Source organism: Plutella xylostella, chromosome 29 (genome assembly GCF_932276165.1).
Source record: "Plutella xylostella chromosome 29, ilPluXylo3.1, whole genome shotgun sequence".
Taxonomy (NCBI): Eukaryota; Metazoa; Arthropoda; class Insecta; order Lepidoptera; family Plutellidae; genus Plutella; species Plutella xylostella.
In genome coordinates, this window is record NC_064009.1 from 5337861 (window position 1) to 5365313 (window position 27453).

General features: G+C 38.3%; 4 protein-coding genes and 1 long non-coding RNA gene across 5 annotated transcripts; 1 reads left to right on the top strand and 4 right to left on the bottom strand.

Annotated features, from left to right (window-relative positions):
• Nucleotides 1–2268: 2268 nt before the first annotated feature.
• Nucleotides 2269–8876, top strand: LOC125490994. Its single transcript, XR_007268043.1, has 2 exons — nt 2269–2464; nt 8573–8876. It is a non-coding gene; the product is annotated as an uncharacterized LOC125490994 (long non-coding RNA).
• A 1647-nt stretch (nt 8877–10523) lies between these two features.
• LOC119694014 (cyclin-dependent kinase inhibitor 1C) lies at nt 10524–11723 on the bottom strand. Its single transcript, XM_038119382.2, has 2 exons — nt 11607–11723; nt 10524–10856 (listed from the first exon to the last, which is right to left on the bottom strand). Exons 1-2 carry the CDS (start codon nt 11616–11618, stop codon nt 10641–10643), a joined length of 228 nt encoding a protein of 75 aa, XP_037975310.2. The 5' UTR covers nt 11619–11723; the 3' UTR covers nt 10524–10640.
• A 2467-nt stretch (nt 11724–14190) lies between these two features.
• On the bottom strand, nt 14191–15219 carry LOC105395001. Its single transcript, XM_011566917.3, has 2 exons — nt 15023–15219; nt 14191–14707 (listed from the first exon to the last, which is right to left on the bottom strand). Exons 1-2 carry the CDS (start codon nt 15041–15043, stop codon nt 14300–14302), a joined length of 429 nt encoding a protein of 142 aa, XP_011565219.3. The 5' UTR covers nt 15044–15219; the 3' UTR covers nt 14191–14299.
• Nucleotides 15220–16206: 987 nt separating this feature from the next.
• Nucleotides 16207–17412, bottom strand: LOC105395015 (cuticle protein). Its single transcript, XM_011566931.3, has 2 exons — nt 17280–17412; nt 16207–17015 (listed from the first exon to the last, which is right to left on the bottom strand). The coding sequence occupies exons 1-2, from the start codon at nt 17289–17291 to the stop codon at nt 16326–16328; spliced, it is 702 nt and encodes a 233-aa protein (XP_011565233.2). The 5' UTR covers nt 17292–17412; the 3' UTR covers nt 16207–16325.
• Nucleotides 17413–25509: 8097 nt separating this feature from the next.
• On the bottom strand, nt 25510–26371 carry LOC119693955 (vitelline membrane protein Vm26Ab-like). The gene is made up of 2 exons (XM_038119016.2): nt 26287–26371; nt 25510–25929 (listed from the first exon to the last, which is right to left on the bottom strand). Exons 1-2 carry the CDS (start codon nt 26296–26298, stop codon nt 25579–25581), a joined length of 363 nt encoding a protein of 120 aa, XP_037974944.2. The 5' UTR covers nt 26299–26371; the 3' UTR covers nt 25510–25578.
• Nucleotides 26372–27453: the final 1082 nt, after the last annotated feature.

Consider the following 27453-nt stretch of genomic DNA (forward strand, 5'->3'; position numbering starts at 1 on the left):
CATGCCACTGCGTCTTGGAATAAATAAACTGACTGCGAAATCAAACTTTTGTTTTATTTGTAATCAATTAGTACTTACATAAATGAAGCTTTAAAATAAATGTTATTTACAATGTCATAAATGCAAATGAAGTAGGTAACCAACTGATAGCTGATGCAATTAGGACGGCTAAATAAAACGCTCCTGAATATCTGGTTCTCATGATATTTGGTTATATTGCACTTATTTTTTTATTTTAAGGTAAAGGTAGATTTCATGCAGTGTTGCAGATTATTTTTTAATTGTGTAAGGTTCCTCCCTATATTATTTATAAAATATAAGAGAACAATAAGAAGCATATCTAATACCCAAAAGGCTTCTAAGTATCATAAATTATATTTCAAAGGAATTATTTATATTTCTCATATGAGTATTTCTGGAAATCCTGGAACAGTTATCTATAGGATATTACTTGTTTTGCGAGTGTGTGAATAAGTGTTTTTATGTCATAGAGCCACGGAAGACTTATAATAGTGTACATGTCATGTACATGTATTTTTCAACCTATGTGGTTTTTTTTTACTCACCTATAGATCATATATTGACCCAGATCGTTGAAAAATTCTCAGAATTCAAAAAAACTATATACATTGCATTTGTGGATTACGCAAAAGCATTTGATTCCATATTACATGATCCACTGTGGCATGCTCTAAAAGAACAAGGAGTCCCCAAACAATACGTTGAAATATTAAAGGAAATCTACTCTAAAAGCAAGGGAGTAGTCAAACTAGAGCGGAAGGGCGACCCCTTCGTTATCAAACGAGGAGTGAGACAAGGAGACCCTGTTTCCCCAAAACTCTTTACAGCTCTATTAGAATACACCTTTAGAAGATTAAATTGGGACTCTATTGGACTGAACATTAACGGAGAGCAACTAAATCATCTGAGATTTGCTGACGACATAGTGCTCCTGAGTGAAAGCCATGAAGAGTTACAATTTATGCTCAGCACATTAGATGAGCAAAGTAGAGCGTGCGGATTAGCTATGAATCCCGATAAAACATGTATACTCACAAACGGCGAACAGAAAGACACACTTGTCCAAGGGAAACTAGTGAACTACGTCCAAAACTATGTCTACCTGGGTCAAAATATTGCTATGGAAAACTGGGGCATCAAAGAAGTGGAGAGAAGAGTAGCGAAAGCGTGGAACAAATACTGGTCGTTGAAGGATGTCTTCAAATCCAACTTGCCATTAGGACTAAAAAAGAAAGCCTTCGACTCTGTAGTACTGCCGACGCTGCTCTACGGCTGTCAGACCTGGCCTCTTACAAAAACAATAACCAAAAAATTACAAGTTTTCCAAAGATCGGCAGAAAGAAGTATGTTAGGCTTAAAACTAAAAGACAGAGTGAGGGCGTTGGACATCAGACATAAAACAAAACTCATAGACGCAGTAGAGATGGCATGTAGCTTAAAATGGAGATGGGCTGGCCATATATCACGAGTGACAGATGGACGATGGAGCGAAAGGGTGCTGCACTGGCAGGTACGGGACACTCGGCGCGGGCGAGGCAGGCCGCGGCGGCGCTGGGTGGACGACATCGTGCAGCTGGCGGGCAGGACCTGGACGCGGCTCGCGGCAGACAGGGACCACTGGAGACGGATGGAGGAGGCCTACGTCCAACAATGGACGTCCCAGACTATTATTATTTAAGAAATACTTGCATGATTTAAATAAATTTTTATGTTTGTTTAATGGAATTTAAATTATTAATATTAATTAAGGCTTAATTTAGTAAATTATATTAGTTATTGCTATTGGTTTGTATGATAGTAATGTTTATTAAATTAATCTAATTATGCATTTAAATTATTAATATTAATAGTAATTTTGTAAAAAATATAATTTGGTAAATGATATTTAAAATTTAATAATTTGTTAATGAAATGTTGAATTTTTAGGTGAATACAATGAAATATTTATTTTAATTTTATACTATGAAATATTTAACTAATGATTTAATTATTATAATTTTAATGTATTCTCTATCGCATGGAATTTCTATTAAGTTTGGGAAAATAAAGGCTATAATAATAAATAATAATAATAATAATAGATCATATAGTAAATTTTTCAAAAGTACTTCTTTATGTTATTTAGATGATGTTTTGTCGAACGGCGAAAATCTCGCACACCGCATGCAGACACTAAAGACGCTAAGTATAAATCATATCGATCATCGAGTACACTTTTTTCTTTAGTATCAGGTAACAAAGATTTGTCACACGCGGATGTTGATGGTTCTATCTTTGATAACGCGTTGGCTTCATTCTTTTTGAAGATCAAGGACTATTTTTTGCTGATCCATCGGGTGCCAGGTGAGGCGTGGTCTGTCCTATATAAGCCCCTTCAATCATTAGAAGGGTATCACTTGTCCCAAGCCGAGCAAGACAACCAATCAAAATGTTCTTCAGAGTAGTGAGTATTGTTTGATTTATTAAACAACTTGACCGTTATTCGAAGTCTAATAATAATTGGAGAGAGACATCTCTTTTCCTTTTCGTATTTCCTGCTAAATACCACGTGACTTCCGGCGACTTCCCTTGAATTTGACTTTTTCCCACCACCACCGGCAGTTGGCGCCATTTTGTTGGCTCCAAATATATTCGTCATTGACGTCGTTTTCCTTCGTCCGAGCTGGTCGTGTCCCACCAGGGACGCTCCAGGTTTTCTGTGTAAATACCAACCTACCTGCAAATTTTATTTTAATTTTCCATAGTGAAAAAATCATTTAGATTTCACTAAAAAGTGGCTAAAATACCGGATTTGAAGTGAGTTTAAACAGTTATAGTGTATTTTTTCCCTGGATTGTGCTCAGGTATGTTTTTACTGTATTGTTTCACCACGTTTTTACCAATTATTTATCGAAAAGTTACTGTAATTTTTGCCGCATGCTACCAGTGTAACGTTGCTATCATACTTATTTCGAAGATAAACCATCATTTTAACGGTGTTACCGTTCGTGTTTTAAAATTAATTTTAGCAATTAGTTCTTGGAATTTCCCTTGTATTACAGATTAAATTAAAATTAAAATAAAATGAGTACTGAAAATGCGGATTTGCAAGATGTGCAAGATGCACAACCATCCTTGTCAACACGGAAACATTCTCGTAAAAGGAAGATTAGTGAAAGTGATTCGTCATCGTCTGAATCTAGCTCAAGCTCAAGCTGCAGTGATTCCTCTTGCTCTAAACGCTCCCGGCGTAGGAAAACTAAATCTAAACGCCGCAGACGAAATCAAGATCGTAAATTTGATAAAATGATGTTAGAAATAAAAAATCTTAAAAATCAAATAGCTTGCAATAACAATAGCAATGATGATATTATTGATGATAATATTAGTGGTCAGCTTTATTCAGATGTGCAATCATTAGATGAGGAACCAGCTCCTCAAATTTCCTTAACTATCAGTACTAGATTGAAAGAGCCGGAAATTTTAAAAACACCAGCCGTTTATTTGGATACCCTTAAAAACATCCAGCGGCTTGAGCACCCGGATTGGAGAAACGTTCGTTACGCGGATGTCCAAAAATTATATCGTCATAGCCCGGGCTTTACCGACTTAGATGCGAACGAAGAAGTTAAGCGCTACGATTCCTCTCGCACTCTCGTAAATTTTGAAAAGGCCCTGGCATCGCTTACTTTTGCCATGATAAAACAAAGGGATCAACTTGAAAAGGAGCTCCGTTCCTTTTTGGCGTGGACAACAACAACATCAGAGCTAACTTCGGAAGAAGTTAATAAAAGGATCGAAGATATTTTCGTTACAGGTGATTTTTCAAAAACATCTAACGATATATTACAAATGGTTTGCGGCCACAGAGCTGAAATAATTCAGCAAAGACGCGAGGCTATTCTAGCTTTCGTCAAAGACCCACTTCATAAAACTTCACTGCGTAAGGTTCCGCCTTCCTGTGATAATCTCTTTGAGACTGGAAAGTTTACATCAACTCTGGAGAGAGCCGGAGGAGTACGGAAAGTATTCTGGCCTCGTGAAAAGGATCGCGTTTCTGCACCGCAGACCGATCCGACTCCTAGTACATCTGCGCAACGCAATGTACACGTGCAAAAGAGACCAAACTACAAAGGTAATATACAAGCCGCGAACACCAGGTCAACCTCAGGTAATTATAACAATAAGCCATTTCGTGGCCGCGGTGGTAAGCAACAAGCACCTGGCAGCGGCCGACAAGATCATGGCCGACCAAGGAGAAACTCTCCCTCATCCCACCGGGAGAGGAGAGGTAATAAACGACGATACTGACTCACCGAGTCACGTCACCCAACAATTTCATGCTGGACAACTACAATTTTACCATCACAGATGGGTGAACCTAGGGGCACCAGCTTACATTACAAAAATTACTTCAGGATACCGTATCCCTTTCATTTCGAAGCCTCCGCTTCAAATGCCGAACATGTCGAATCCCAAAAGTCCCATCCAGTCCAGCGACGAAATGGACCTGATAATAGAAAAAATGAAACACGAGGGAGTATTGGCCAAGGTCAATGCGAGCCCAAGTTTCCTGTCCTCGATGTTTCTGGTGCCGAAAGGAGACGGCAGTATGAGACCCATATTCAATCTAAAGGCATTAAACCGCTATGTGTACACAGCGCCATTCAGATTGATAAATGTGTACAAAATTCCCGATTTTCTACAACCGAGCGACTGGATGGCAAAAATCGATATTTCCCAGGCGTATTTCTACATACCCATATCAGAAGCCCATCGTCGGTTTCTACTCCTAATTTATCAACGGGAACTTCTACAAATGAACTGCCTACCTTTTGGACTAAGTTCTGCTCTGAAAACCTTTGCCTCCGTGAGCAATTGGATGGCCCAGATCCTTCGCCAGCGCGGCATCCGCCTGGTCGTATATTTGGACGATTATTTGCTAGCCAATCAGGATGCTCGTGTTCTAAAGGACCACATAAAAATAGCAGTAAATCTACTGGAGTACTTGGGGTGGAAAATAAACTACGCCAAATCAGTTGTACAGCCATGTCAAACAATAGAATACCTTGGAATAACATGGGACTGCAAGCACAACCAAAAGTCACTTCCTGCTCAGAAGTGTGCCAAGCTATCAGCAATGATAACAAACTTATCCACAAGCAAAAGGGCCACTATCAAGGACTTGGAACGAGTGATAGGCCTGATGAACTTTGCCAGCTTCACTGTCCCACGCGGCAGGCTAAACTACCGACAGCTACAGCGATTATTGATCGCCTCGAAAAGAAGGTCTCAGGATCATATAAGAATGTTGCTGGACGAGGCTGTTCTACAGGAACTACAATGGTGGCTAATTCACCTCAAGGATCCATCTCCGGTTCACCACCCATATCCCACTCATTATGTAGTGACCGACGCCTCAGATGTAGCGTGGGGAGCGCAAATAAACAATCTGAGTGTAACAGGAACATGGTCGTCGCAGGAAAAGGGACTCCATTGCAATCGAAAGGAGTTACTTGCCATTTTAAAAACTTTAGAAGATCAATGTCAGAACCTTCGTTTCGGATCTCTGCATTTACAATGCGACAACAAAACAGCTGTATCCTACTTGAGAAACGAAGGCGGTATAAAGTCGCAGGGTCTACTGGAAATAACGTACAAGATATTCATGTTATTGGACAGTCATCAGATAACATTGACTGTTTACCACATTCCCGGGGCTTACAATGTAGAGGCAGATCACCTATCTCGATTTCGCAAGAGGCCAGAGTGGCATCTGCTCCCTCAAGCTACAACTCAGATTTTCGCCAAATGGGGAACCCCAGTCATCGACTTGTTTGCCTCCCGCCTGACACGAGTAGTTCCCAGATATTGTTCCCTGGACTGTCACGATCCGCTAGCAGAGTTTCACGATGCGATGACACAACAATGAAACTACGAGCTGGCGTGGGTATTCCCCCCGCCATTTTTGATGCCCAAAGTGTTACAACACCTGAACACGTGTCAAGGGATGTACCTCATTGTAGCCCCCAGATGGGAACAAGTATTTTGGAGACCCGATCTAAAAAACCGAGCCACAGCTCCACCGTGGACCATCATGAACCTGAGAAACGTTCTAGTAGACGTCTCAACCGGCCTACCACCACAGAAAGTGACAGGAATGACGCTGGAGGTGTGGAGATGTGGGGGTGGCAGGAACATTTAGTCGGGTGGACAAAGGAGCAGAAGGATCTCTTGTTGAAAAGTTGGCGTCCTTCTACGATACGGACGTATAAGCCAGTATGGACACGATGGGTCAATTGGGCACGTGAAAACAAAATTTCTACGAATAAGCCAAGCGGGTCAGACTTATCCAGATTTTTGGCTGACTTGCATCAAAAGGAAGGCTTATCCTACAGTACTATATTAACTCATAAGTCGGTAGTATCGACATTTTGTGATCCGCAAGCCATAAACCGACTTAGTGATCATCCTATGGTCAAAAGAATTTTAAAATCTATAGCCTTAGCAAAGCCTAATGTTCCGAAACCACCTGTGTGGGACATTGACAAAGTAATTAATCATTTAGCTACGTTAGATCCTAAAACTGATAACCTTTATGAAATTTCAAAGTGTACGGCCACAATGTTGTTGCTATGTTCTGGTCGACGCGTCCATGACCTGACGCTATTACGTGTTGATTCTAATCATTGCATTGATTCTCAGGACTCGATTGTTTTATGGCCAGTATTTGGTTCAAAAACCGACACAGTTGATTATCGCCAATCTGGCTGGAAGTTAAAAGTAAATACTAATAATAGATCTCTTTGTCCAGTTCATTGGGTTAAAAGGCTCATTATTATTGGACAGCAACGAAGAAGTGCTGCCGAATCTAGTCACCTATTTCTATCAATTTGTGGTAAAGCTAAACCAGCTACACGGTGTATTATTGCTAGATGGGTCAAAAATATTTTGAATGAGTCAGGCATAGATGCCACAGCAGGTAGTTTCCGGTCTGCAGTAGCTTCAAAAAGTTGGCTTGAGAACGCTCCAATAGAGGAAATACTTACTCGAGGCAACTGGAGATCAGAAAATACATTTAAAAGATTCTACTGTCGTCAAATCATGAATGTAAATAATGTGAATACTGTTTCTAATTTATTCAACGCAGTTGTACCCTAATTTAGATATTTAAAATAATTTATTTTTATGTTACCTACTGTCAATCAGTCTGACTTTATTTAAATCACCTCATTTGATGCAAGATAGATGATTTAATGATTTACGTTCAAGAATCGTTATATTATTATTACTTACGTTCAGTATATCAAGATACTTAACATTAATTTGTATTGATTATTTATACATAATATATTTAGCAAAAATAAATAAATGTCACACATTATGTGAAATGTTTTCTTGTTACTTATCCTAAAGTTAACAAATTATGGTTTTATATTTTGAGCTAAGCTATCACAAGCTTCTCATTGTTAATGTGTCCCTAAATAACATTCATATAGTCACATTGACGTCCACCACCACCAGGCGATATCAAACACGTCTCTCAATTATTATTAGACTTCGAATAACGGTCAAGTTGTTTAATGAAGACGTTTTACCTAAAAATAAAACGTATATTAAACATACTTACCTTATTCGAAGTCTAATAATTTTATTTCTGCCTGGTGGCATTCAACAAGACGCAATGACGAATATATTTGGAGCCAACAAAATGGCGCCAACTGCCGGTGGTGGTGGGAAAAAGTCAAATTCAAGGGAAGTCGCCGGAAGTCACGTGGTATTTAGCAGGAAATACGAAAAGGAAAAGAGATGTCTCTCTCCAATTATTATTAGACTTCGAATAAGGTAAGTATGTTTAATATACGTTTTATTTTTAGGTAAAACGTCTTCATTTAATTTTACTTGTTTACATTTTGTAAGCTACTTTCTTTAGGTTACCTTTTCATAGTAACATGCATTCGTGTGTCAATATTTGTGCTAAAACTTGTGTGTAGGAATGCGACCCTACTTTACCGGTAGCAATAGTAAATTTATAAACATATGCGACAATCGGTAAAGGTGAATCTTGTTAAAGGCATTAATTGTCTATTGATACAATATCATTATTATTAGTTCAATACGGCCGCAGAGTTCTTGCCAGGGGAAGATCTATCGGGCTATTTATAGATGAAAATCCACATTGATCTGAGATATCTGTGAAATATTCTCGCAGCTAAAATTAGGCAGTACAGAAATATTTACTTAAATAGACGTTGCTGTCGACGTAATAATGCTCGAATATCTAATATAGTCACGTATTTAATGTTACTTTTTATTGCTGGGTATTTCAAATATGGAACATTCATTTTATGGCAAAAATCCGCTAAACCGTTGCAAATTTAAACGACCCGTCAACTAAGCGAAGTCTATTCACAGTTAGCAGTTGACTCTTATCTCTGGATTTAAGTGTATGACACTCAGTCGCTATACTCGCTATAACTCGGCCATGAGTCCGCGATGTTCTCTACTCGGCCTTCCTAATAAACCTATAGGTACTATGTTTCAAACGTTTCTAACACTACATTATTTTCAGTTCGCCCTCCTGGCTCTGGTGGCCGTCGCCTTCGCCAGCCCCAAGCCCGACCCTCAGGTGCTAGCGTACTCCGCTGGCGCCCCCATCCTGCCTGTCGGCTACTCTCCCTACTCGAGCGTCTACTCTCCCTACGTGGCCGCCCCCGCCGCCGCCGCCTACCCCTACGCTTACTCTGGTTACTACCTCCGTTGAGACACCCTGTATAACGACCAGCCATGCGGTAACCTGACCATGTGGGAACCCGATACCTTAACGACGACCACTTGCCAAATGATTTTTTGTTCAATATAGTTTTTCATGCATACCTACGTTTTTTGTTTCATTGTGACACTCAGAGCTGTCAACTTGTTATTTATAAGTAGGCAAATAAGGAGGCACTTAATTTGTTGGTGCTACTCACTGAGATAAACACAATACAATAGACGCACTTCTATCTGTAACATTTGCTATCCACCCACTCCTTATGTCAATTTAAGGAAGTGAATGCTATGTTTACATCTAGAGCACATCATACCTGTTTAACACCAAGGCAAGACTATTTATAGAAATGTATTAATTGTTAAGAAAAGTTTGAATAATCATAATATCCGCACTCCAGCTTGCAATTTATTTGTCGATAGTCATAATATTACTCTACCACAGGTCTATTACTGACATAAGTAGACATAATACCCTTTCGAACTATCCTAGGACTAGAAGCAGCACACAATGCATCATTCAAAACGTTATAGAACATCAAATTCAATACATTGCACCCAGTCTCAGCCAGTACATACATAAATACGTAGGTATATAGGGTATGTATCCTCCTCATTATAACGAAATTGTTAATTAAGGTGCTGCACTGAAAGCTGCCTACATCCCATTGTATGTGTTCGACGACTATTATGCAAGAACCGTAACTGCCAATCCCAGGAGTGCCTAACTGATAACCAGGAGGGTCACTCTATACTGACGAAAAACTAACGGACTAGAGCTGTCGTCCAATCGGTACGTTTTATACAACGAGATAGAGTCATGGCTTGCGAAGCAGCGCTCAGAAACATAGTTTTTCGTCATATAGATTGACCCCAAGTTGTTAGCATATTGCGTTGTCCGCAGTCATCGCGCGTAATAAATTTGTATAGAAAGATCTTTGGAAAAATTGGTATTGCATTGTATAGTCTTGAAACTAAAGCCTGTTTTTGGTTATTGTTTATGAAGTGTTCAACATAAGTAAAATTTACAAAAAAATACAGTTTTTGTGTTAGTTCTCGTCTAACCTAAGGTGTAGAGAATACAATCCCGGGATCCCGATTACCCATCAAAAATCCAGTAATCCCGGGATTGATGAAAAATAAATTTATTATTTTCTGAATTATATGTAGGTACTTACCTAATATCGTTTCCCAGACATCATACTTATTCGGTAATATTTTTGGCTATCAATTACTGAAATTCTGGTCTATTCTGATAGTTTTGAAGAATCTTGTTTTCGGAATAGTCTGAAGTGATCTTTATAATTTATGGAGTGAGTGGTGAAAGTGCATGAATGATACCTAGACTAGATTTGCTAGGTCATCGGATTAGGTTTATAAATAAACACTACAGTGACCTTCATTTTCATTAGGTACCGGTGATTGATTAACATAATGAACCTGTAGGTCTGTACATAATATACTTACGATACACGACACGGCGTGTACATAATGGAGAAACCTATAGAAATATAACTGGAGTGTATGGTAATTATTTACGAAATTATATATAATTATAATAACATATTTTATAAATTTTAGTATGGAGGAGGTTTTTGGGAAATTTATTGAAATGGCTAGGTTTAATTTCAGCCACGTGAACGCCTCGGTTCTATTGCAAGTGAACCAGTTTTTTTTCATAAAAAAGAAATAATTAGAAATTTGACATTTTAAATAAGTACCTACTAAAAAAACAAAATAAAACAAACAAAATAGGCGGATCGGAACAATTTATTGCAACACATCAAGAATCAAAACAGTCACTGCCAATAGTTAGAAGACGTAACCGAGCATACGTCTCATGATGCCGATGATGAAGCTGACGGGTCTTCCTAGAAAAACTTGTTGTAGGGGACGGGGGCAGCGGGGTAGGCGGGATAGGCGGGGTACGGGGCGGCGTAGGCGAGTTGCGCGGGGTAGGCGTACGGGGCGGCGTAGGGCGCCCGGAAGGCGTAGGTCAAGGCTGGGATGGCAGGCGGCTGGGGCTCCGGCGCTGGCTCGGGCGCCGGCGCGGCCAACGCCACCGCCAGCATGGCGAAGAAGCAGATCTGGTGGACGAAAATAATTGTTCAATCATTACACAATACTGGTACCGGTTTCAGTTGTTTCTTTTGATTGAATACTGAGTCATTATCCAAGGTTGTCTGGAAGAGATCTCTTAGCGATAAGGTCGCCTATTGATCATTGTTCCTAGTTTATAATTATTGTTTGTATGTTTTGTTATTGTGGTGTCAAACAAAGTTATATTCTATTCTATTCCATTATCAGGAGTCAATATCGTCCACTGCAGCCCAAGTCTCTCTCATTCCGTGGGCTCAATGAAATATTCAAAGCTCTAAAATCTGTGTATAACTATTAGTATTCATTTGGTTCTTCATCATGCATCAGCATCACATTATCAAAATTCAGATAACGTAGTGATGCAAGATTAAAAGATAATACGACGTTAGCTGTTTAACTTTTTGTCAATAATTCGATGGTTGTTTTATATTCCTTATTCGTATTATTTTGTCATTAAGGTCATCTCAGATGCTATTGAAACACTAAATAGGAATTATAGTATTGTGTGCAGTGCAAAAGTTATATTGTCGATAAAGCATTTATGTGTTTTGGACTTACATTCAAAAATATATAATTACCCTACCATGAAATACTTGTTTTTTTCAGATATGAAATACCTGTACAGTTAGAAACAGTACCGATACACACTTATAAACTAGAATGCCCGAAACAAAGAAGCGCAAGCATAATTTCTCTCGCTACATATTTAGAAATAGACACAAGTGAGGTTGACTTACCAGCTTGTACATGGTGGGGCGCAGTCGGTTCACTGAGGGTGAATGATGCCCTTCAAGGGAAGCCTCCCGTTTTTATATGTCTCTAAGCATTTTGCACTGCAGTAACCTTTGCGTTCCCGGGACGGCGTTGTGCAGAAGCGAGCCAGTAACTTGACCGGGAATGCTTTTTGCAACATGTTTCTATAAAAAAAGTTACCTCTTAATTTCAGTTAAGTATTATTAAGTTACAATACAATACAGTATGACTTTATTGATAAACGCATAACATAATTATTATTATAGGTAAACATAATCATTACAATAGGATGAGTCTTTGGTGTTTTTTCTATTTAACTTATCATTGAAGTATAATTAAAGTGTTCAACTATTAGTAAAATACAAGCATACACATACAAGCACATAGATACCTATGTGCAAAGCTGAGGTTACCAGGTTGTTTACATTTTAACCACGAGTTTGCTGCGATGTTGAAGGATCGAGAAGTTGCTATACGTAACTGTTTCCACTCATCTGTTTGTGTTTTGCAGATACAATACCTACCATTATGAGCAAAGTTAAGTCATATTTACGTTATTAGTTTGGTACATAACAACATAACATAAAATCAATCAATTGACTTTAATCCCTTTGACCTCTAATTTTATGCGAGGAGTGTACAAGGTGCCTTCCCGACAGATTATACTGAAATTGTTGTTCTAATTTGACTAATCTATATACTATGTACAGTTGATGTACATATCAGAGACATTAAAATAACCACGGTTCAAAACCATATGTGTGTATTATTTGTTCTCTAACCTATTTTGCCTCCAAATCGGTAACAACACGTGTTTGCGGATCAGGAGAGTTCATTTTTAATTTGGCGTTTTCATCATATTTCATTTTCACAATCACTGGAAGTTACGACAAAAAAATAGTTTTATTTAAATGTAAACAGAGCGTATTCTCTCTTGCATGACGCTGTCCATGCTATCCTCGCCCTTGGCATTCAAATAGACCTGTTGCGGTCTATCAGGCTCTGAAATTATTATTATTTAATTTGTGTTTATAGAGCCTTCGCCGGTGAACGCTATACGGTCACTAGGACAATGAATGGGGTGCTTAAAGTTGATATTTACCAAAAAAGTCGAGAAGGTGGGAGAAATAAGCTTTTAATAAAATTCGCGAATATAAAATAGAAGAATGTCTTGTGCATTTTGGTTCAAAACTACCTACTTAAATATAGAGCAGTTGGTTTATTTTCACTATTTCAGATTTGGCTATATACACACTAAAATTATGACATTGGGGAGCATATTCACAAAAAAATATTAAATGTAGGCGGGTTGTTAAATATTTTACTAAAGTTTTTTTTTGTATTCGAGAAATGAGTTTTTTTTAATTTTTCACTTTTTATAACCATAAAACAAAATGAAAGATAAAGATGCAGTACCTTCAATAATTGATGATGCGCGAGTTGAGAAGAGCATAACATTAACACATACTTAATATCGTATTCGTATAAAACTGGTACCGTCTCATACCGCCTGGACTAGTTTTTGTAGTCGCTTGTGGTCATTTTGAGATCTTCACTTAGCTGGAGACAGAAGGCGCTTAGCTCGTTTTATAACGTACTAGTTTGGTATTATGAATCTACCGCAGGCATGGAAGTAATAAGTACTAAGTATTTATTACTTCCATGACCGCAGGTGGTAGTTATACCTGCGAAATCAGACAAAATTTTACAATTAATATCGATTGCGTCTTGACAGATGCTGTAAGGCTAATCAAATCTGGGTTCTTAGATGACATTTCGAGATTATTTCGCATGCTACACATGTACAATAAAGTTACGGATTATTTGACCCAAATAAACTTAGGTACCTACCTACTTCCTCATAGTTGTCTGAAAGCAACTGCGTTTAATTTAAAGTATAAACAAGGATGGGGTACACAAAAGGGATAATAATATGTAACCAATTACGTAAAGGACACTTTGTTCAGGGTTTTGTTTATGCTGAACTTCAAATTGTTGCGTAGAATCGAACACGCATAATGTTTCCGATAATTGAGACTCTTAGGAATCTATTTTTAGCCCCATTGCTGTTTAGGTGCGCAAATGGATATGGGCCGCGGCCGGTCGGCACACAGATTAAATGGTACAAAAGTTTAAACAAAAAGCGTATTATGTAAGCAAAGTATGACTCTATCTCTATAGATGTATTCGCAAAAGAATGCCTTCGTCAGCGATGTGCCGCGTTTTCTAGGTTAGGAATCAAGTTCTTATTTTGTGAGTTTGCTATCCATTGGCGTATGGCACTGCGTTCGATTCATTCCAAAGAGGTACCAAGTGTTAATAGATACTTAGTGCAGATTTTCAAACAGAAATTAAAATTCAAACTGTTTATTAAATTAATTTTAATAATTTAGTAACAAAATCAACAAAACAATTCTTAGATACATATTGACCAACCTAGCTAAATGATAAGTAGACCAATAGTTCGCCGCAAAGATCGGCTATATAAGCCATCTTAGGGCGCACGCGCGCCAACAGAACTAGGGGTCGAAGTGGTCGCCATGGCCGAAATCGGTCGGACCAATCATCATCAAGTAGACCAATATTGACATAATATAATTACTTGAATTAAACTTAGGTAACAACAATATCACACACTCACACACAAGCCACGCTAAGAACCTACCGACCAGCTAGTTCAGTTATTGCGATAGAACCAGTCGTTGGTGTACGCGTACGGGTACGGGAAGCCTCCCAGCCCGAAGGCCGCGGGTTCGGCGACCGCCGGCGCCGCGCCACCATACACGTAATTATAATTGTAGCCAGTTGGATTATATCCTGTGGGCTGCAGATTCGTGCCATACGAGTAGCCCTGGTACCCGACAGGGTAACTCTGCGACACTAAAGTTGGCTGAGGTGCCGGTGCTGCAACTATTTCTTGAACTGGAGCCGGCACTGCGTAGGCAGGGTACCCTGGTGGGTAGGCAGCGGGGTAGGCAGGCGGGTAGGCAGTGTAGCCAGGAGGCAGGGCAGGTGGGAAGCCCATTGGAGCTTCCTCGAGGATGAGGTAGCAGGACGCTGAGCCCAATGAGGCCAGGAGGGCTACCTGTAAAAAAGTTTGTCATTCATAATTGCTATCTGCTACTGTACCGTTTATCCGACATATCCTTAAGTCTATGCTTTCATACAATTTATTACTTGTTATTTTACTTTTTCGATGACAAATGGGAAGGGAAATAAATTAAATTAAATTTTGGCGGACGAAAAACAACACATACGATCTGTCAGTCCTCTGTCATTCATTCAATTTGCTTCATAGATTTATCTGCTACTTAATAACTACATGAGAAAATAACAGAACATATTGAGGAGTCCAGTAACAAAAGTCAGAAAATTTAAAAAGAACTACAAGAAAACTTACCACCACTGAAACTTTATTCATGTTGCTGATTCCTGGACGTGATTTTTCAGATGTTGTAATGTAATCCCAGTTGAAAGTGGACTGATTGATCGTAAAAATATTTAGCTTTTATATTTCGGGTTTGTCTAGGTGAACATGCAAATAGCTTTGTGTGTAAAATATTTACGTCAAGGTTCCACTGTACGTTTCATGGAACGTATGGGCACACAAAAGAATGTATAACAAGAGTTAAATAACTTATTATTATATTTTATGTTCGTCCAGTGGCCTCGTAAGTTCATAGACGTTCTGCCTGAGATAATACATGAGTATTATGTGTTTTAGCTCTGCCTGACACTTCCCCAATTGCGTTAACAATTGCTATTTCATGACACCCATTATTTTATTATCTGTTTACTTATTGTGAATGGGTAAATTGCATTTATTAGATGAATTATTAAAATCCATTAGATTGATTAATCGTAATACCTTTAGTTAGACAGACCAAAGCCACTGCAAAGGAGTAAAATATAGCGGATAGGTTTTCGTATTCCGGTACAAAAAGCTTTTGTAATTTTTTCAGGGATACTGAATGATGAGAAGACCACTATACCAAAAAAACACCAGAAAAGACTACCCTTGTAGGTGATGCAGAGCGGTGGTAGCTTAGTCGGGTAAGCGCCCGCTTCTCAAGCAAGAGTTGCGGGTTCGTATCCCGGCGCTGACATGTACCAATGAGTTCTTTTAACTTAAGTACAATGTATACCATCGCTCTTACGGTGAAGGAAAACATCGTGAGGAAACCTGCATATCTAGATTTAGCACATCTAGATATGTGAACCCACCAACCCGCAGTGGACCAGCGTGGTGGGAAATGGTCCAAGCTTAGGAAGGCAGTTTAGACCTTGGGGATATGCACAAAGGTTCCACTCGAGAGAGCCAGGTGCAGGTACTTACACCCCCACAGAGAATAGAATAGAATAGAATAGAATAGGTGATGCAGAATGAATGGATAGAGACAACATTAATATAGACATGGATACAGACAGAGGCTAGTGCAGTAGATCTAGTATCTATAGAATCAGGTATATGACCAGCAGGAGATTACAGATGAGATGTAATGAAGAAATCTCATATTGTGAAACTACAAGCCTGAGAGTCAGTAGCAACGGATAATATAAAGAAAAAAACACCACAACTTTGAGTACTTTGGAACTAAAACGTTTATTAACACATAGAAACAAAAACATTAACTACGTATTTTTGGAAGCTGTTCATTTCGTTACTCGGCAGTGATCATTTGTCTTCTTTCTCTAGGAACTTCTCACTTCTTCTTGACCAGGTAGGTGGAGTAGGAAGGGGTGTACGCGGAGTAGGCCACGGGGGTGGCGTAGGCGGGAGCGTAGGCAGAGGCGTAGGTGGCGTACTTGGCGATGGGCTGGGTGTAGACGGGAGCGGCGGCGACCACGGACTGGGCCACCGGGGTGGTGTAGGTCACTTGCTGGGCCACAGGGGTGGTGTAGGCGACCTGCTGGGCGACCGGGGTGTAGGCGACCTGCTGGGCGACGGGGGCGGCGGCGTAGGTCACGGGGGTGGCGACCTTAGCGATGGGGGCGGTGTAAGCCACCTGCTGGACGGGGGTGGAGTAAGCGACCTGCTGGACGGGGGCAGCGGCGTACGCGTACTTGGCGACGGGGGCGGCGTATGTCACCGGGGTGGCGACCTTGGCGATGGGAGCGGCGTAGGCGACCTGCTGGGCGACAGGGGTGGCGTAGGCCACCTGCTGGGCGACGGGAGCGGCGTAGGTCACGGGGGTGGCGACCTTAGCGGTGTAGGCCACCTGGGAGGAGTAGGCCACAGCGGGGGCAGAGTAGGCGTACGAGTAGGGGGTGGCGGCGGCGTAGGAGTAGGGGGTGGCGTAAGACGCGTAGGGAGCGGCGTAGGCGAGCTGGCCGGGGTACAGCAGCTCGTTGGGCTTGGCGGCGGCGAAGGCCAGCACGGCGGTCAGGACGATCTGCGGAAAAACATATTGAGATTAGTAAAAGGTATTAAAGAGGGTAGCAAGGGTTACGAAACTTATATGATGTGTACTCTTAAGAGTTGGGTAGAATAAAAGAGAGTGGTATTGAAGATCATGATATTCTGTTGGTTATAATAACTAAAGGCACAATTTTAGAGCCGAAGTAGTAAACTTATGATCTTGTAAAGATGTTTAGAAATAATTGTTAATTTCTGAAAACTAATGAAAAAGCAGATAAAAATATTAGTATTAACTCACCAGCTTGAACATTTTGGAAGTTTGTGGGATACTGTTCAGGTCGCTAGACTGAATGATGATTGACCCATCTTCTCCTGCCGTTTTATACTCTAAATCTAAAACCGGAATCGATTGGGCAGTATCGGTAGCATTGAAAAAAAAATGCTCTTAAAAATCACAGAATTTGAAAGATCCGCCTTCAAAGATATATCACATTATTTTTATGACTGTCTCGTATGTACAGCCAACCAAGGTTAGTATACCGAAACTCGTCCAATTGACATTTACAGGTGACAATCGCGAGCATTTTAGGAAAGGATAGTCGAAATTACATAAATAATAAAATTTCAAATTTAGATCACATACCTACGTATACATTATGTTAATAAATCAATTTGTTGTAAGTAGATCATAATTAAAGAAGGTAATGACTAAACAGACAAAATATAGTAGGGAAGCACCTACCTGTGATGAAAATTAACAATATGCACTTTCTTTACCTGATAGATGCCTGACCATAGGTTTTTTTTTCTGAAATTGGTTAAAATATGGATGGCACCAGTCCTAACTATGATACCAAAATACTCAATTGAAGAATCCTTAACCCTTCGTTGGCGGCGCTGCACCATTGTAGAGACACTTGTATCGTTTTATAATATTCGGCGGCAGTGATTCTATGTCTATTTACGTATCTAAGTAAAACATGAAACTATAAATGGTAATTTATATCAAACTGACATCACTTTATCACAATATACGTAAACACAATTTTGGTTCCGTATTATTAGTACTTACATTCATTATAGGAAATATACCAACACTACAACTGCAATACATAATACATAAAAACTTTACATATCCCAACTTATGAAGACCTAAAGTTTAGTGCATTGTAAAATTGCAATTGAAGAATATAGATAGATTTTGTACAATTCGTTCAAGTCAATCCACGGGTCTCTAAAATATAAGTGAACATAATAGGTAAGTTGCTCAATTACATTTGGTTCCTTATGTACCAAGTACTTAGTACAAACTATTAAAGAACCTGTTGTTCTGAATTAAGCCGAAATCTTGACAGATTAGTTGATTTTTTTTTTAAATTAAACACTGTTGGTCTGTCCTATAAGTAGAATATAATATAAGTAAGTTTAGTTTAATTCCCGAAAAGCCTGTTCACCTGGATGGTTTCTAAAATAAGAACGTTACCAATTGCCAATAGGTCTCGATCACTGATTAATTAACCCTCCATTAAGTATATTGGCAGTATGGGCACTATGTACTCTTTAAATGAGAGTTACTGATATAACGGTAGTTTATTTTTGTTAGTGAACCTACTAACCTCATAAAATCTATAATCTCTGAGTGCAGAATTCAGACTAGAAATTCAAATTTAAAAAATTCAAATTAAATGGTTTAATCGACGTAAAATTTTACAATTATTTGTCGATAGTCATCTACCACCATTTCACAAAGGCCCCGTCATTGAGAAGGAAAGAAATGGCGAAAGAAACTCCTCGAGCATCTTTTCAACTTTTTCCTTATAATCAATTACAATTTTTACTTATATCTAGTACCTACAATTTTACTTAAGTACCTATATCCATTTCATTTTTTCAATAGCCTTAGCTGAGGTGGACAAGACCACGCGTTTTTGTCGTTTAAATAATCATTTATACTATAGTAAGCTTTACTACATAATGTAGCTTTAACATAATTCTTAAATTTTTGCTCAGTAAGGTTTATTGCTTCATTTGATAATTTATTATAAAAACGTATACAGTTCCCCATGAATGATGTGTTTGTTTTCGAAAGTCTGAGTGTGGGGAAAAGCAACTTATTTTTGTTTCTGGTCTCAATACCGTGAGTGGCTCCTACTTTACTAAATGAATTTAAGTTTTTACGAACATACATAATATTTTCATAGATATATTGGCATGGAACAGTTAGTATACCTATTTCCTTAAACGTATCTCTTAATGAAATTCTAGACCCTAATACATATATGGCTCGAATTGCTCGTTTTTGCAGAACAAAGATTTGATTAATGTCAGCCGCTCGTCCCCACAATAGAATTCCGTAAGACATAACACTATGAAAATAACTAAAATACACAAGCCTGGCTGTATCTACATCTGTTAACTGTCTAATGGTTCTAACCGCATAAGCTGCAGAACTCAATCTACCGGCTATCCTCTCAATATGGGGTCCCCATTGCAACTTTGAGACAACATTGCAACTTTAGAAAGCCTTTAACATATATTAAAACATATATTATTATCCGTTTCATATCAATATCACGTTACAGCTAGTAATAAAAATAAGCGATGCATTATGCATTCTGTACAAACCGATTCATCAACATTTAGATGCACACGTCTAGATCTCAGGAGGATCGATCGGGGAACGTGTCCAATATCACTATAGCTATTGGCCTAGATTCCGCCGCCACCAGGCTTGTGCATACCACACGTGGTAATTTATAATACAAGATAGAAACAAAGAAAAGACTTCTTAAAACTGAATTTGGCAGTGAATGCACTTTTGTACCTTATCAAACTAACAAATCGCATATGATTCCAAAGATTGACAGTTGGCTTGTTTAACAAAGCACAAAAGTGTAATCACAGCCAACTTCAGGAACTATCAAGTTGTATGGAGTTATCAATGGTGGACTCCACTGACTATTCTAAAAATGCTCTTTTAGTCTTGAGAATAGAATAGAATAGGCACGAGTTCTCGGGTAGCGACAACCAACATGCAGACACATCGTGGGAAGCTGTCGGGCCTGCTTAACTGCTCTATATTATTGTCGGTAGTGTCGGGTGAGGAACTGAGGAAGGCCTAGAACTGCTGTAGGGCTTTCGTTCTGAAGTATACCAACTGTGCAGAAGATGATAATGTTTATCATTGTTTTTTAAATGATCAATAGGTACTACTTATAGTTTTGAATTTAAAATACTAAGCACATTATTAATTCCATACAAGATACTTATATTATGATATTTAGAGCTTACCAGTTACTACATGGAGATGCGGTAGAGTTTACTTCATTAAATAATCGTCATACTATCAATCTGTTGAAGCCATGTTTTAAAAAACTATTAATAGGTAACTACACAAATTAATTGATCCACATTTTAGCAAAACAGGTATGCAAGCGCTGCCTCGCGTGAGTAATCAGAGTAGGAACTTACTTAAATAAATAAAAAAATCGTTTTAGTTTTCCAAGGTACACTTGGTGCGATAATCTCGTTTAATTTTCATATTATTACATAAATAATTCGGTTAAGTTCGGTAGTCCTTTGTAGTGCGATTTTTCATTCATATGTAGTAGGAGTAGGGCGATGCGTACGGGTACGCGGAGTACGCCAGAGGGGCGTACCCGGTGTACGCCGAAGAGTAGGCGACGGGCGCGGTGTACGCGGCGGCGTAGGGCGAGCTGTAGGCAGCGTACGCGTAGGGCGCCGTGTAGAATTGGGGCTTGGCCGCGGCGAACGCCATGAGGGCTGCGAAAAAGATCTGCGCAACAAAAACATTGGTGTTTTAGATCTATTCACGTTTAGATAAGTACTTACCTACATTGATATTTCATAACATCTTCTAAGAATCTAAGCCTATCGCACTACCAATCACTTTTTCCACATCACCAAAGGTTAACTGGTAGAGAATTCTACTAGCATTAAGTTCGCTTTTGTACCAATTTACTTTGTGCTATAAATAATTTAATAATAATATTTGAATTCTATTAGAGCCGTGGTGGCGTAATATATTTATGTATAAGAGCCCGACTCTCAATCGAGAGACCGAGAGTTCAAATCCTGGCATATACCATCATATACTAATGAATTACACAAGGATTGTATGTTTCCGAGAAAAAATATTGTTCAAAGCTGTACGTACCTATTAAAAATATGGAATGATAAAAGAAATACTTAAGTACTTAATCAATATTACAAAACAAGTACATTCAATAACTAGGTTAGCATTCTAAGCATTGTTTCTTGGCTTTCCATGATATAAAACACAACAAAAATAGTAGAGTAGTTTCAGAAACTCATAGTTAGTAGGTATCTAAGCTGTGTAAGTAATAAGTAATAATTACAGTGAGTAATTATTTAATAAATACCGTTTCAATCAACTTGGAATGCGTGCTAATAAAGTTGTAGGAAAATCACGGAAACTTACCTATATGGAAACTCTTAATTAAATAATGATACCACATGAAATGTAAACACTAACTGTATTACCTACCACAAAAAAGATTAAACGATGTCTAGAATGGTACATAACGGTGGTTTATCATTGTTAGATAATTGTTTTTGTCTATTGTTTTACGTGTCCCATTTATAATTTTAAGTTAGTTTATTATTTTTATTTTTTTTAAATAAGCTAAATAATATTTGTTTAAATCATAAAATACTATTTTTGTAATCCGTGGTTAACTGTGTTGGTAGTACATTGATTTAATACCATAATGTTTTAATGCCATGATTTGTAACATACACTGTACTACTGTTTGTTGATCTTAAAATAAACAAATAAAAAATAAATAACGGATTTATAAGGATTTTAATGAGCACTGTCAAAGTTTTATTTAAAGCCTATCTCTTAAAACCATTAATTATAAGATTTAAAATTTTAATAACAAATAAATTATAAATTTTCATATAAGGCCTGATTTTTCAATAGTCAGATAAGTGTTCTGAGGAATAAAATCGTAGCTGTCGCATCTGAATGTTTGCATTAGACAGTGACAGCAACAATTTTACTCTCCAGATACTCCTACTTATCTGACGACTGAAAAATCAGCCCTTAATTATACATAATTAAAAACACTTGTTGCTAAGTCTCCCTAAGTATCACTTTTGTTATAAGTATAACAACTATGTATTAACAACTGAATTTTTGATTGCGCAATTCAAAATGTAGCACAGAAACAAAAAAGTAACTTACGAGCTTAAACATGTTGACCGTTGTCTTTAACTGACTGTGAGTGATCCTGGCCTCTTTGCATTATATACCAGCACTAAATGACCCCTATTGTTCTGATGAGACTCAAACCTGGGATTCCGAGGACGCGCATTGGCTGGCGGGAGGACGTGACCTGAATACACGGCACCAGGACATCGGACAGGATGTTTGGCTAACATTCATCTGGTCTACGCTTTTGAGGCGATATTTCATTGCGGCTTGAGGAAAATAATTAAGCTTTTAAATTATTCTGTACAGCATGTTTCTTTTGATGATCCATAAAATACATTTCGTAATATGAACTCAGAGTATTTAGTACTATTTGACAGTTTAAACAGTGAAAATGATAGTGGAAAATAATTTCCCATAATAAATAAAAATAAATAAACCAGCGCGTGACACTGTTAATTTTGCATTGTCACACATGAAATTGTCTTAGATATGTGTAATAGCTTCTAGATTCTAATGAAAATGCCGAATCTATTGAAGGTACTTAATTATTTATCCATGTGTACAGCAAGCCTTATACTTTCATTATGTCCCAGATGACTTGTAGCTTTCAAAGAAAATTTATTCATAATTGTAGCTTGTTTCTTAGATGTTTTTATTTTTTATCACCCTGTATATTAGTGGCATTGTTTCAAGAGGACATTCTTGGCAATCCCTGGCCCCACTGTCGTCGAACCTAGAAACTTCTGACATTACGACATCGACTGACGATACACGACAGATTAGGAATCGATGAATTTGCATTCTTTGTTTAAGTGCGTCTATTCTATAGTCTATCTATACAACCACCTCTATAACATAGAAAAATAGAAACACATTGTTTTGTAAACATAATTAAGTAAATACTGACTTATACCTCTCTATGTATATGTCGCAGGCATCTGGTTTAATCTCCTGTTTGATTGAACCGCTAGCCCGTTCATTGGATGACGCTACTCAGTTGAATGACTAAAGAACAACTCGTCAAGTGGTTGACTGTAACGTCCAACGTCTTGACTGAACGTTATTCAGCGAAGTCGTTAAATGGGATATAGTATAGCAACTTTGTAATGTCTGGTAAGGATGAACATGACCAGACAAGAGTCAACAAAAATACTATGTTACAAAGCTCTCATCTCACAAATTAACTAAACAATAACAATAAACGTACCTTGATATTGTTGTACATAATTATCCAGTTTCAGCATATTTTTTTCTTTGAAACTATCCGCCGGCCGTGTAATAATAGGTAAATCCATATTGTCACACTATTTTAACATAAATATAGCACTTTAAAGCTAATTTATTTGCAAAAAATAACAATACAAGTGCTATTTGTGTCAGCTGTTCGCTGTTAGACGCCATATTTGTTTTATTCACCACCTGACTGATTTTAAGTTCGCTAACTAGTTGGACGTTTTGTGACGCTTGTACAATCAACGTTCGGCCTAGTCATACAACTAAATAGCGTCATCCAATGAACGGGCTAGCGGTTCAATCAAAAAGGAGATTAAACCAGATGCCTGCGACATATACACACATATTATGTATAGGTAGGTTCACTTAACTTAAATTGATTAGTAAGTAAGAACCATGAGTTAGTACTACCTACATATTTTATGTCTCGTTCAATTTCTTCCTCAGAATTATTTTGTAGGTACTTACGTACAACAGCGAATCAAAAATTCCGAGCCGTTGTAATTTGTCATGCAAAATTTTAAAACTAAATATAAGATCATTTTACGATTGACTGTAAAGATAAATGTACCTAGTTACTTTTATTATTATTTGGTGTTACAGGAGTGTTAAAAAGAACTACATGCGTTACTTATGTGTAACCTACATAGGTATATGTAGCAATAACAAACACCGTCGCGTCGGTTGTCCACCATCCGTCAAGGCCATCTGACCTTGAACTTGTACTTACGCTTTCATTTAAACACGTCCGCCGATTATCGTACACTGTACGTACTCTTTATATGGACTGCTTAATTGCTTATATTCTATTGTTATCTGTTTATGGTTTTCTATTTAGACGGAAATTATTTAAGTGGCAACCCTTACAGGTTTTTGCAAATAAATCCCGAGATACAAAAGAGTTTTTCAAAGTAGGATGGCTAGCTAGCGTTAGTAACCTAGCAATGGCTTTGCATCTCCATTTATAAAAAAGCAGGCTTGCTAACTTTTAATATCCTAGCATGAAAAACTAGCCTCCTGTTGTATCCCGGGCACGAGGAGCCCTGGTGACGTCGCCAAGGCGGGCGTCCTAGTGAGGCAGGCAGGGATCTAACTGCCACTTTCATTGCCCATCTATCGATTAGACCCAAATTAGACCTTATACCGCATATGATAGATGATTGAAACTGGCCGTTTATGGCTCCATCTGATAGAGGTTATTTTGTAGATTCGATACAGAATACTAACAAGTCCTAAAATATTTTGAATATATTCGTATCAAGAGAGTTGCAAAAAAGTAAAAAATGTCTTAATGTATGCGTGTTTTTGGATTTATAGGACTTGTTTATATCGATCTGGCTCCGCCAGAATGTTTTTTCTAATATATTCAGGTTCCATGCGATTACGTAATAGTGAGATGATTCTCTTAAGCCGGACACGTCTAATTATCGTGTACATAATTTATTCCAATTTTATCATTTTATTTTGCTACATTCCTCAATTCAAATTCGTACTGAGTATAAAAATAATGTAAGTAAGTACCTTAGTATTTTTATTTTCCCGATTAATAATTTACCTATACTATATAACCTTAAGTTATATTTTTAATATTCATTATTGTTATTGTACTCGAAATTGTAGTTAGTATCCGAATAGTAACATTTTACATGTTAGTTTAATGACTGTGAGTCTGGGCGATACAAAAATAGATGCGTTTTGTTGTTGCGTCTGACGTCAGTGTCTAATGCATTGTCTAGTGCCTTACCTGGAAATTGAGCTTCTTTATAAAATATTTAGTAGATTCTATCTGCGTAACAGCGTGCTCCAAACTAAGCTGCAATCTGCAACCGGATCATGTTATTCAGTCCTCCTACACAAAGTGTATTTTTGCGATAAGTACTAACCACTTACTTCATGACTTACCTACCTACTTTTATCATAATTTTCTTTTTCTCGGTGGTTCATTTGACTCGTCGGTAGGGCAGAGGGCAAACACACCACTTATCCATGCTATCTGTCGACAGCAGAGAGCTTCCGACAGACACGGATGGAAACTGAAACTTCTTTGAATTTTCAATTTTCATTACCCATAACTAATAGAATACATAATATGTATTGTGTGCAAAGCGTCATTTATTTCTTACGTAACTAATATCATCAGTTTTCGTAATCAGTCGTTCATAATTCACTTCTTCAGCAAGACGGGGGCGGTGTAAGCAGCGACTGGGGCCGTGTATGCCGCTGCCACGATGGGAGCTGAGCCGTACGTGTCCACTCTAGACGAGTATGACGTGGCCACTGGGCTGCTGTAGGCTACTGGTGCAGTGTAGGCTGCTGCCACCGGGGCGGTGTAAGCTGCTGCTACTGGAGCGGTGTAGGCGGCTGCCACTGGCGCTGTGTAGGCGGCGGTGTAGGCAGCAGCATACGGGTAGGCGGCAGCTACCGGCGCGGTGTAGGCAGCAGCAACCGCGGGGTATGCCACCGAGTGGATTCCAGGCTTGGCGGCTGCCACGGCCAGCACGGTGAAGGAAACAATCTGAAATAAGAATTGAAGAATTTAAAAAATATATCCTTGGATTTGTATCTGATTTAAATGTTGTATTTATAAAGCGGACTATACAAAACAAGTCTATTATGTTTCAATTATGTATTCGGATCAGAAAGGATGTCATAAATTAGGATTATAGTAATCATTATCGTATCTTAACATAAAGTCAGTGACATACGAATTCGATTTCAATTATTTATAGCAAATTGTTTTGGTTTTTATTTTGAATACAAAAACCAATCAAGAAACAGACAGGTGTTAACGCATAACAAAAAAAAATATTACTTAGTATCTAAATGGTTACAAAAACTTGATTGAAATTTTAATAAATGATAAGTAAATTACCAGCTTGAACATGATGGTGTGTTAGTGTCGTTCTCGAGTGAACTGATGACCCAGGATCGAAGCTGGACGCTTAAATACTGACCTGGGAAATATGTTTCGAGGCAATGCCTGGAGCTGCTTGCTAAACAAATTACACTCCGAATTCAAGATAAACATCAACAAAATTTCATGCAAGAAAGGACCAGTTTTTTGATTCATTTATTAATGTTTGCTTTAGATTCCTCAGCCACAAACTATTAACAACGTACGGCTCACGACCCATAATCCCTTTCCCAATCCTCACAATTAATAAAATATGCTTATCTGCAAAGGCACTTCTTTGCTCTTTACGTCATTAGTCATCACTTTCATCACATAGTCCCATCGAACCCTACATCTTTACCACGCGTTGTCGTTTCATAAAACGAAATTGTAATTTCAGGCACAGTAGGTGAATTGTGAAGATTGGACGATTCAATTCCACATGAATGCAGCGTATTGCACCACAAATTATTATAACAGTCAGTGATGTTGAGGAAATTTTATGTTCTTTTCATAAAAAAATCCTTACCTCTGACAAAATGTCACCGTCCTGCAAACACCGTCCACTGTGCGCATACGCATTCGAGTCAGGTACTCCAGTTGCATCAGAGGTCAGCGGGCGCGTGCCTGCGCTTCCAATTGTCACAGTGGCCAGCATTACCACAGCTTGGAGGTCAATGCGCCAATTTAAACTGGACGCATTATATCTAGAACATCTCAAGCACAGACTATGGTGCAATTTGAACTTGCGCAGGTTGATCATGAAAAGCACACGTCTCTTTTATGATTAATAAGACCATGACGTTGAGTTATTAACAGTTGGCTACTGGCTATATACAGTAGGTATGTGGAAGATTACTTGAACTTACAAGAATATCTTCGACTTGCGTAAGACAGGGAGACAAATATTGCATGCATTTGAAGAAGTGAGTTAAGTAATAATAAAGTTCCTACCTATGTAGACACATTTTAAGACAAGAATTTTATAATTATAGAAAATATAAAATTATAATCTATGTGCCTCCTGTTCAAACATAATTTTAAAGTTTTGGTTGCATTTAACTTTGCCTAAATAAATCATGTTTATTAATTAGAAATAATTAAAACCGGCTGTTATAACAAAATTATCGGTTGAATTTGTTGATT

Coding starts and splice junctions, on each gene's coding strand:
- LOC105395001 (XM_011566917.3), bottom strand. CDS start 15,043: ATGAATAAAGTTTCAGTGGTG. Junction 14,708..15,022: donor TGAATAAAGTTTCAGTGGTG/GTAAGTTTTCTT, acceptor ACTTTTTTACAG/GTAGCCCTCCTGGCCTCATT.